This window comes from Candoia aspera, chromosome 4 (assembly GCF_035149785.1).
Source record: "Candoia aspera isolate rCanAsp1 chromosome 4, rCanAsp1.hap2, whole genome shotgun sequence".
Classification (NCBI taxonomy): domain Eukaryota; kingdom Metazoa; phylum Chordata; class Lepidosauria; order Squamata; family Boidae; genus Candoia; species Candoia aspera.
Window position 1 is genome coordinate 90,885,738 of NC_086156.1, and position 12,352 is coordinate 90,898,089.

The 12,352-nt window shown below is 35.2% G+C and overlaps 1 protein-coding gene and 1 pseudogene across 1 annotated transcript; one reads left to right on the plus strand and one right to left on the minus strand.

The window, feature by feature from the left end:
• Positions 1 to 4,694: 4,694 nt before the first annotated feature.
• Positions 4,695 to 5,649, plus strand: LOC134496576 (olfactory receptor 14A16-like; annotated as a pseudogene).
• A 5,309-nt stretch (positions 5,650 to 10,958) lies between these two features.
• Positions 10,959 to 11,921, minus strand: LOC134496577 (olfactory receptor 14A16-like). Its single transcript, XM_063302296.1, has one exon. It carries the CDS (start codon positions 11,919 to 11,921, stop codon positions 10,959 to 10,961), a length of 963 nt encoding a protein of 320 aa, XP_063158366.1.
• Between the last annotated feature and the right edge of the window lie 431 nt (positions 11,922 to 12,352).

Sequence of the window (12,352 nt, forward strand, 5' to 3'; positions counted from 1 at the left end):
AAGTGCTTCCTAATCTGGAGACCACCTAGCATAGCTTTCTGAGAAACATTTTGGATCTGCCCCAGAGTGTCCCTGTTGCACTTTTAATCTTTATTAGCTTTTACCTGAACTTCTTAAAATATTTCAAGAAATTTGATAGTCTTCCATTGGAACACTTTGTAATATCTTATCATTGGCATTACTGTGGGAAATTATTCTGTTTGGTCTTATGAAGCAATACTTTGCCTTCACTTGTGAATCTTAAGCTTTGGGCCAGGGAAGAAGATCCATGACTGGCTCTTTCAGCAGGATGTCAGGCAAGATGCTGATTTAATTCATCTTTTTTTTCTTACAGTATGATGATAGATGACAGATAGATAGGAGATTATATTTAGTCCTTTTCTTGTTTTGTAATTTAGACTTCCAATTCAGCATGAGAATTATGATCAATCTCCAGGGAGTGACTTCTTGAAGCACAGTAGAAAACAAGGGTGATATAAGTGTTCTTTCTTTCAATCCTTCTTAGCAGAGAATTAGAATCTATAAAATGGTGGAAAAGTACAGGTGTCTTTCTATTGTCACCTTTCAACGATATTTCAAGATAGTAACACAAACTTAAGTAAAGGCCACAATTCCTATGTGCTCCATATTTTAGCTATAAAGTCACTGTGCAATATTGCTTGCAGGATGATGGTAATGTCTAATGCCATAAAAATCCCCTTTTGAACTGAACATGATTTTTATCTAGGGTGATATAATCCTGCTACTGTGTGGAGAATGCTAAAAAAAATAAAAAGTATAAGTTTTATCTATTTGGTTTTTAAAATGTATTTATAATGATTAGAAATGCTAATTACAATATAAACGATGGAAAGGTACTTAAAAATATAACATAGAATTATCCCACTGCAGTAATATTTGGTTTAAAAAGGTTTGGGGAAGAGGAATTTGGTTTAAATGTGTTGGATTATGCTGACTTCATTTTTGAAAATTTGGAATTTATCAAGGAATGAAGAAGTTTGGATTTATTGTAACTATTGCATTTTGAAGAAGATAATTCTGTTACAGTGGAAAGACAATATCATCCTGGACTTGCAAAGTTGGACTGATGGTATGTATTTGCCACTTCTGATGAATTATGTTTTGGGTATTAAAGTAAATAAAATGTTTTTAAAAAGAGGAAATGCTTTAGGTTGTGGCTGTTGGAGGAAGTTGAGAAATCAAGAGTGCATTCAAATAGATTTTTATGTTCATTAGCTTTCTTTTCCCATTAGCTTTTATTCCTCACATGAAAGGTAATCTATATCAAGATTCTTTGACTGCCATAGTATTTGAAGACTGCTTTGTTTATTTCTAAACTAAGGAATTTTGTAGTCTTCACTCAAAGACTGCATTTAAAAAGATGCATATCTAAGAAGCTGAAGTGCTTTTGGTGACCATTTTGCTTCTGAAACAGTTCATTTCATATCAATTGGCATTTGTAATATACACTGACCTAACAACGACTGTTGATTTGATAATTCAATTGGCCAACTACTATATGTATATATGTATGTATGTATGTATGTATGTATGTATGTATGTATATATCCTGAATAGAAAAAAATGTCAGTCCAACATTTTTTGAACATGAGTTGAGGAGGCCAGTATACCTGAAATAGTTTTTTCCCCCCCTTGCACTACTGTTGTGACCAAAACTTGGCTCACCTAAAGCAACCAAATCACTCTGAAGATACAACATAAGTTTATTAAGCATGCAAACAACTGCAGTGTACACTGAACTCCCAGCAAAGCATTGGCAGCTTGTTGAGCAGCTCTGAACAAAAGCAGAACTGCAGTTTATATACTTTTGGCCTACTACATACACAGTGTAAATTACAGTGTGACATTGGAATGTTTTTGATAAACCCACCTGGGTGACCTTCTCATTATTTATCCCTTCCTACTAGATCAGCATGTTAGCGATACTATCTCTGAGATATAGTCAGTGAATATAAACCATTTGGTTTACTGGGTCACTGGTTCCTGTTTCACTCAGGGTCAATCTGGCTTGCCATGAATGTTTTCTTGCAAGGCCACCTTTAAGCAGTTCACATGGGGGGGGGGGTTTGACATTTCCTAGGACGGGTAATGAATGCAGCTCACATGTGCATGGAGTGGTACCTTTTACCACCACACTACCCAGAGGTTTATATTATAAGATGTAGAGGGCATAAAGTATGAAGGACAGGAGGAAAAACCACTACCAAGGCAACCATCAGAGAAGTGTGGCTGAAGTCCATTCCGAAAATCTAATTTGAGAAAACACCTCAGACAAGCCCCTCCTTAGTTCATTCAAAGATAATGTGTGGGAGGAGGGAAGCACATTCAGACTTGTGAGATGCTATTACTATAGCTGTTCTGAGTAGTTTTAGATCTATATAGGATTGTTGTTGTTGTTTTTAGTTTCTGCCTTATAGATCTGACATAAGAAATATACTTTGCATTTATTAAAATTTGAAACTATTGGTTTTGCAATTTAAGCTACTCAAATACAATACAGAATGCAAATATTAGTAGGAATACTAGAGTTGAAAGTTGATGGTAAGGGTGCACTGACAGCTATAAATAATGAAAGAAAAGCATTCAGGATAATAAAGACATGCATTGTGAATGGTACAAGATTGATTAGGGAGGAAGACAAATAGTTGTGTTGTCCGATTGGAAAATGTAAGTTTGGAAACGTGTAGAGAATGTTTTTAATAATGTTACAGATTTGTTCACTGGGGACAGGAATGTGCATGTATTGTCATATGTAGATGATACTGTGCTGTTGGATAAGATCATGAATTATCTGAAGGGAACATTTGATTGAAAGATGCAACAAAAGCATAGATCTGAACTTTAATGTATCAAAAACTAATGTGATTGTATTTCAAAGGGAACAAGGAGTGAACAGTTCCAACCAACATGCAAATAGTTAAAAAAAATACAGCACATTTACGAATATGTGTATCTTTTCAAGATGAACATCAGTGATGAGGAAATGGATAGAGTAATTTTCAGATCTGTGAATGCTGGCAAAAGGGTATTAGGCAATACATGGTCTGTTGAAAAGAATAAATATTTATAGAAAGAAGCAAAATGGTAGTATATAAATCTGTACTTTTTATAGAAAGGAAGTGTGGTCTTTATTACACTTCCATTTACTACCTGCTAACTGGTTAGTACTTCAAATTTAGGATAAAAACTTACTGTGAAGGAAAGATAAAGAACTCAGTCCCTTGTGTTTTAAGTTACATACTACATGACAACATGTGATTTGTTATGTTCCCCAAGGACTGACTCCCTGAAACCCAAGAGAAAGCCAGGATGATGTAATTTCTTCCATTTTCATGGCAATGGTGCCTTCGTCTAAAGTCCATTTATTCACAGGCAAACTGGAAGAATCAACGTTGAAGCAAAATAATCATGGGTAAGTAGAAAGCAGAAATGTCTATTGTTACATTCCAGCTGCTCAATTATTTTTCACTTATGACAGACATTTCATACATGCTACATATCTTCTAATACACTACTGTCTTAAAAAAATTACCAAGATGGTTGGTTTAATACGGAAGAAGAAAATATATATTAAAAATATACACAAGTACAGTTAAGACAGATGTTAGAATTCTAGAATAAAATGCATCTTATACTACATTTCTGATATTTCAGAGAAGATAATATGTTTATAACTAGTGGTCTGTAATATTTTCTTTTTGAAATAAGAATTATTTTTAAAGTGCCTGAGTAAAAAGGGGCATATTGTTATCTTTAGTGGCAAGGACCAGATAATAGACTATGTTAATGATTTTGAGGAAAGAAGAATAATGGCAAAATACTTTTTATTGATTTATTCTCCATGTTTTCTAATGCATTCACACAGATATATGAATATCATGGTCTGTTCCTCATGACAACAGGCAGAATGTAATTAAGTATATATACACAATGTACAATTGTTTCCAAACACAGGGAGCAAATGGGCAGACTCTGCTTTTTTCCTTGCTTTACATTTCATAGCCTTTTACTTCATTTTCTATTTGTCTTTTATTTTCCAAACTAATAGTAATTAAAGAGGGAAAAAAATAAAAAAGAAACATGTTAACCATTTAAGTTATATTACATAACAATAAAGAACAATTTTGCAGTTCCGCAACTTGTGTATTTTATATTTGGAGAAATAATTTTAGGATTTAATTTGGTTATCTTAGAATGATTAATTTGTCATGAAACTAAGGTGACTCTATTAGGTAATTCTTATTTATTTATGTCTTCTATAAATATGTAGTGTGAGTGTGTGTATACACCCACACAAACATATACACACAAACATAATAATTTGTATCTACTTATTACAAAGGACTTCACCGGACTTGCAAACTGGGATAATGCCGTACAGAAGACAGAAGCTAGAAGGGTTATATTCAGGATTCATAAATACTGCACACTATGTTTGTAACTGATTTTTTCTCTTTATTTCTTAAGGTAAATAATTCTCAAAGAGCAGGTTTTTAGACATCGAGTATAACTTGGTGTGTGTGTGTGTGCGTGCAGTCCATCATAGAAAATTATTTTAAGATTCTTTCTAATTATACATTTGTACTGCATATCTATATATGATTAATGTCTAAAGCAAGATATTTTCTCCATATTCATTACTTCTAATAATCTCTACTCTGTTTTTGTCCAGAATGAGTAAGAGAATTAGAATGGCGCACAAATCCGCTGTGACAGAATTCCTTCTGATGGGATTTTCTAGTGATTGTGATGTACAACTTTTGCATTTTGTCATGTTTCTATTCATTTACTTAATAGCCTTAATCGGGAATTTACTTATTTTGTTTGTTATGATCCTGAACCACCACCTTCATACCCGCATGTATTTCTGTTTGGTCAATTTATCCTTGAATTATATTTTTTTTACATTTCAATCACTGTCCCCAAATCAATGGCAGTTTCATTGAGAGATAGCAAAATAACTTTTCCTGGATGTGTTGCCCAGGTTTTCTTAATTGTTACTTGAGCTGGTTATGAGGTTGCTCTGCTTACTATCATGGCTTATGATCATTACGTAGCTATCTGCCATCCTCTGCAATATAGCCTTATCCTGAACTGGAATAAATGCAACCAAATGGCATTTGGTTCTTGGATCAGCCCCCTGGTACATGCATCACTACAAACTATTGTAACTTTCCAATTAAACTTCTGTGGAGCAAACATGATTGGCCAGTTTTTCTGTGATATTCCTCAGTTACAAAAGATTTCCTGCAGAGATACAACAAATCACCAAGTTCTTCTTTGGGTTATTGGAATAACTGTGGATTTATTTTGTGCTGGATTTGTGTTTGCTTCTTATGGCTACACCTTGTCTGCTGTGCTGAAAATTCCATCAGCTCAAGGTAGATATAACACTTTCTCAACTTGCATTCCACACTTGACAGTCTTTTCTTTATTTATCATCACAGTTATGTTTTCATACATGAGGCCACAATCTCTTTCTTCTCTCACTATGGACTGCCTGCTGTTTTATATGCAGTTTTGCCTCCGGTTCTGAATCCCATCATTTATAGCCTCCAAAATAAGAATATCCAAGAGGCTATGTGGAAAATAGCAAAAGAAAGAAAAAGGACTTCCTATATTGATTAATCCACCTTCAATTATTCTATTTACACAACTTCCTTATGCAGAATGTCAATTGTTTTCCTATCTGCACCTTCTCCTATTGCTCTATCAATATGCACAGAAGCCTCTTACTGCTCCATGGTTTTGACTGTTGCAGGTGATTTCATGTTATGAGGAGGGAGACAGTTTGAAGGGATATATATTTTACAAGTAGTGCTTTGCACAATCATTGGTCTTTATCTCCCATTTTTAAAAATAATTGCCCCCTCAATATAATAGTTTGTTATTAATTGAAATCATTTTGTTTCTGTATAAAACAAATTTTCCATTTCCCCTTAATTCATTTGCATTTTAAATATGTTGGTGTGAGAGATTTCTGGTAGGCTTCCTTGGGTTGTTCAGTAAATGTAAACAAATTCTCCATAATACCCTCCCTCTCTTCCATTCCATTCCATTCCATTCCATTCTATTCTCCTTCTTCAATATCTGACTGGATCACATTTTGTGAAATGGAGTTCATATACTTCAATCATTCTTTTTCAGATAAATATGAAGCCAGTGCCAGAGTGAACCTTTTGTCCCACATTTACAACCATAGAAGTAGTTAAAAAGTTATTACCAAATTGTAATATTTTTAGATGAAAATATTATGAGAGACATGGACAGGTGGGTCGAAGAGGATGCAAATCATGACAGCAGAAGTGTGCCATCACAATGTAAATGAATAGGCATCATGATGTTGCAAATGCATATGAAAGGGAAGGCCTGGTATTGTGATGGTGCCATTCAGGAATGGTTAACATTATAAACATTATAAATCTACCAATCTGCTTAGCAAATGGCAAATGGCAAATTATATATATATATATATATATATATATATATATATACATACATACATACATACATACATACATACATACATACACACACTGATTCATGGGCAGTCCTCAAGAGTCTTAACATGTGGTTCCCCAAGTGGAAGAAGGATGTGTTTACTGTATACAACCACACTCATGAAATGTTTTTAACATTCTAGGTGACAAAGCCACATGGGAATGGGCTGTGCATCAGGGAATTCCATGTACTACAGATGCCATTGCCACAGCTTCTACCACCTGAGGGTTGTGTTTAAACAAATGCCACTTAATCGCATTAGTGTGTCTCCAAAGGGGAAGTAAACCTGTATAGATTTTTCAGATAGATTATGTGAGTATGGGAGATGGCAATACTTACTGAAAATGGTAGAAATGTATTCTGTTTATTTACTTGCCTATCCTTGTGCATGAGCAAACCAAAGCTGTACTTTTAAAGGTCTAGAACTATTGGTCAGGCAGTGTGGTGTACTTCTGCAAATCCAGTGTAACAATGGGAATCATTTTATGGGTGCAGATGTGCCAACCTAGGCTAATGAATGGGGTATTCAATGGATAAATCACATTTACCATCATCCATAGGCAGTTAGCTTGAATGAATGAATGAATGAATGAATGAATTGTTTAAGCAAGAGATTAAACAGCTCACCTCAGATAATACATTTAAAGGACAGGAACTGTTCTGGAACAAGCAGAGTTTGACTTGAAGAACCAAGTAAAGGGCTTGGAGCTACCTATTGGGTCATCCTGGTTAATGAGGTTTATCCCATTTGTTGGACATTGCAAAATTAACACAGAGAGAATAGTTTAGAATTCTATCACATTCTCACAGGTGGTAGAAAGTATGTCAGATACAACTCTTTATTGGCAGGGCTTTCTGGATGCCTCCTCTGTTATACCTCATTCCTGGACCAAATTAGCATGGATGGAGATTGTGTGTGCATGCAATTCCCTAGTGATAGTGAATGCATAGGAATGTGACTTAGGAGCCATCATAAGAATGCAGGGGCCATTTCTAGAATTCTCCACAATGGTTATATCACTTGGTTTAGGCAGCACCTTATGTGTCGCACCACCAGGACTGGACACAACATTCCTTTCTAACCTTGATTTCTTACTGCTGTGGTATTATCTAGGAAGAAATTTGCCTTGGAAAGTTATACAATGAGAAAAGATATCCTTAATGTGTAGATATTGTCATTAAATTGTCTTTTTTTTTTCATTCATTTCATTGGTTGTATATATGTCTCCTGTCCTCAAGCAGGGTTTCTTTGATTAGTTTTTTATCTCTTCCATACCACTCTACCACTTCTACACTGGTGTCAACACAGTATCAGTTCTCCAGTGAAGGTTTCCATACTACAACATTGCTGTTGTGCTGCAAGTGAGCCTTACTCATATGCAATGGATTCCTGTTATCAATGGTGCGCACACGCTCACACAGGCATGAGCGCAAGCGCACACACTCATTATATATATATATATATATATATATATATATATATATATATATATATATATATGAGGCAGAGAAATGGATTATGTCTGAGAACAGATTGCATTTATTCTATTGCATGGAACTACTTTAACTTTGTTCTTGACTGGTCTTTTCAATGGGATATCACCTTCCAATATCATATTAGACAATTATGGGTGAGCAGTGATACAGTTAAAAATACTAATACATTACATGGGCCTTATGGTGAGTGCCTTAGGGGAGAAAAGATAACTAAAGATCTATGTAACAATTTCCACATATATTTAATTAGATATTCCTCCCTTCTTGATTGTAGTTATCAACTTATGGGAGCTTCTCAAAGATGAATTTATCACATGTCTATTAATATTTCAGCATTTAATATATCTAAATTTGAGCCCAATTGTTCTTCATGAGCTATTCCAATGTATAATTCCTGGCAAAAAACTACCGAATACTTGGTACCTTTCTGAAACCATCTTAGGTTGGGTAGGATTAGAAAGTAGAGTAATACTGTAAATGCAATTGATATTGAGGATATGGACAGTAAGATAGCTGCTCTTGGACACCATATTCACACCATATTTCAGTTAATTGAACAACAGATACTTCAAGAAGCAGCAGTGCTTCATTATAATATTTACATCATGGTAGACTATTTTAATTTGACAACATATATAACCAATTACTTTGGTCAAAGATTGCAGAATATAACCACAGTGACCCATTGTGTAGTTATGCAGTTAGGAACCTTCATGAAGTTAGAACAACATGCTTAAGATCTTGAAATGGAGAAATTCAAAAGTGGCAATCTATTTTATCAGAGGGTGGTAGTAATTGGAATTGGCTACAAGTAACTAGATATGTGGGGGTGCGGTGGCGCTGTGGGTTAAACCACTGAGCTGTCGATCGGAAGGTCGGCGGTTCGAAACCGCGCGGCGGGGTGAGCTCCCGTTGTTAATCCCAGCTCCTGCTCACCTAGCAGTTCGAAAACATGCAAATGTGAGTAGATCAATAGGTACCGCTTCAACGGGAAGGTAACGGCGTTCCGAGTCGTCATGCTGGCCACGTGACCCAGAAGTGTCTATGACAACGCCGGCTCCAAGGCTTAGAAACGGAGATGAGCACCGCCCCCTAGAGTCGGATTCGACTGGACTTTACGTCAAGGGAAACCTTTACCTTTACCTAACTAGATATGTATGACAGCACACAGGATTTTCAGTCTCAGTAAAGGTAGTTTTAAGGGACAAAGAAATTCTTATTTACCATTACCTATTTGGCTATTTATTTTATAAAAATGGCTATTTTGCCTTTTTTATAAAAACCTACAAGATATGTACAGTATATTTCCCTATGTATAATGCAATACCTGGGCAGGTCAGAGGCTGATTACCTTAGTCTCCTTCTAGCTGACTACGAGGCAAGGATTTCAGACAATGTAGCACAGTTCTGTGTCAAAACTATGCTCAAATGTAAACTACTCCTCCAAGTGAGGTCATGCTAAGTCTAACCTAGGTTCCCATAACTCAATATATTCATTATCTGTCCCTGCTTTTTTGACTTTCTCTCCCCCCCCCTTTTTTTTTTTTCCTTTTAAATATACACATACCATTCTATGTTTTATTTTGATATTTCTTTGTAGTTAGTTGGTTGGGTCATAATTATCGCAACCCAACAAACTTAGCACAGCTTCAGCAAGTATTAGACTCAATATAAGTTAGCCTAGCTTTATATTCTTGTAGTGTTTACAAATAATAAAATTATTGGAAAAGACAATTCCATCCCCAAGTTGAGCTCATTTTACTGAGGGGCAAAAACAATATGGGAAAGTAGAAGAGGTTTTGTAATAAAAATCTCACTTAAATGGGGAATGTCCAACCTTCCCTGAAAGGTACAAAATGACTTTAACTTGGGAATCCATAATGCCACTGTGAAACAGATTGGGTGGTTATTGTATAGCTATGTAAGCAGAGCTTCCAACAAGTTTCTTTGATGACTTCCTATAAATATTGTGGTCATAGACATCTGATGAAACCAGTACTTCCTTCAAAATGATTAACACAGATTCACACCATCACAGTACAAGCATTGCCCCATTCATACATGTGTGGGACCTCACAACACTGATACAAAAATTCTGATAGCACAGTGCTCTTTCTGCCATTTGCCTCTTCTCAATACATTTGTGGCTTGAAATTTGAGTTCACAGGTTTAGCCTGACATTGATTTAATAGTTATGCAGAGAAGAAAGGTTGAGATGCCTGAAATCAATTTCAGAGAATTAGTCCTTTTCCATATTGGTGATTTAAATATTGACTAATTAAGCATTAAACCCCTTTTTCAAAAGAGCCTGACCTGGCTACTTTTATGTGTATCTGAAAAATAATGGTTCAGGAACTGTACATGAAACCTCTTTTGAGGAATGAGATCCATTTACTTTTGAGGACATAGTCTCAAGGAGAAAACCTTTGCCCAGCCACATCTATTTTTAAAAAATATGGAAGAATTTTGTGGCAGCAGCTTTGACACCACCCCCAAACAAAATAGACAAATATCTTGTAGCAGCTGCTTCCATTTGATGAAGCACCCAAGGAAACCTAAATTAAATTGCATACAACAATATTTAATACTTTCAAAATGCAAATAAATTAAATCACTAATTGAGGAGAATCGTAGATTCTAATCAGACAGAAACAAAAGGATTCCAATAGTTAGGTAATTATTCTATTGCTGTAATAATTATAAACAATAACAGAGGACATTTGTCAATGATTGTGCAAAAAATCACTTGTCCAAAGGTTTTTCTTCAACAATCTCCCCATTATATATAATCACTTGTAACAATCAAGAGCTGAGAAGAGCACAACCCTTCTGAACATTAAGCTAGATTACTATAGGAAGATGAAAATAGGGAAATATTTCACATTTTCCAAAAGGAGTTTGTGTTAACATAATAATATGCCTATCACACTGAAGATGGATCAATCAGATTTGGAGCTTCCTTTTTTAATTTTTGACATTATTTTCCACACAGCCTCTTGGATATCCTTGTTTCGGAAGCTATAAATGATGGGATTCAGAACTGGAGGCAAAACTGCATATAAAACAGCAGAGAGTAAATCTATTGTGGGAGAAGAAAGGGTTTGTGGCCGCAAATATGAAAACATAGACGTGATGATAAATAAGGAATAGACTGTCAAGTGTGGACTGCAAGTTGAGAAGGTTTTATATCTACCTTGAATTGATGGAATTTTTAGAATAACAGAGAAGATGTAACCATAAGAAGCAAAAACAAATCCGGTACAAAATGAACTTGCAATGAATCCAACTATCCACATGAAAATTTGATTAAATTTTGTATCAGTGCAAGAAATCTTTTGTAACTGAGGAACATCACAAAAAAACTGTCCAATGATGTTTAATCCACAGAAATGTAATTGAAAAGTTATGGTGGCTTGCAAAAAAGCATGGATGAGGGAAGTAATCCAGGAAGCAACTGCCATTTGGCTACATACATCCCTGTTCAAGATAAGGCTATATCGCAGGGGATGGCAGATAGCTACATAACGATCATAAGCCATAATGGTGAGCAAGGAAACCTCAGAACCTACACAAGCAATAACCAAGAAAACTTGAGCAACACATCCAGGAAAAGTAATCATTTTGTTGTCTGTCAATGAGACTGCCATTGATTTGGGGATGGTGGTTGTGATGTAACAAATATCAGTCAAGGATAAATTGACCAAAAAGAAATACATAGGGGTGTGAAGGTGGTGGTTCAGGATCACAACAAACACAATGAGTAAATTCCCAGCTAAGGCTACTAAGTAAATAAATAGAAACATGACAAAATGCAAAAATTGTACATCACGGTTATCAGAAAATCCCATCAGAAGGAATTCTGTCACAGTGGATTTGTTGGCCATTCTAGTTCTTTCAATCATTCTGGACAAAAACAGATCGGAGATTAGTAGAGGTAACAAATCTGTGGAAATAGTATATAGTATAAGTATAGTATACTTAATAGTATATCCAATAGTTTGATTAGAAATAATCTTAAAAGAGATTCCTATGACAGACTGATACGGTGATGAGACATCACTCCTGTTGATAAGATATGCATTTATTCATTCACCAGGTATGATTATTTTTCTTTTCTGTAATGCAAATTAGAGCAATATAGAAGTTTTTCACCTGTCATCAGTCAATTAAAAAAAATGCCTACTGAATATCACCACCTTCAAGAGAAGCAACTGGGTGGGGGAGGAAAAATCTATACCCAAATAATAATAATAGTAATAATAATAGTAATAGTAATAATATCCCTGTCTTATCTTCAGTCTCTAACAAACTATTCTTTGAGGCATATCAAATA

What these genes read in the sequence shown, in the direction of transcription:
- LOC134496577 (XM_063302296.1), bottom strand. Translation starts at nt 11,921, where the DNA reads ATGATTGAAAGAACTAGAATGGCCAACAAATCCACTGTGACAGAATTC.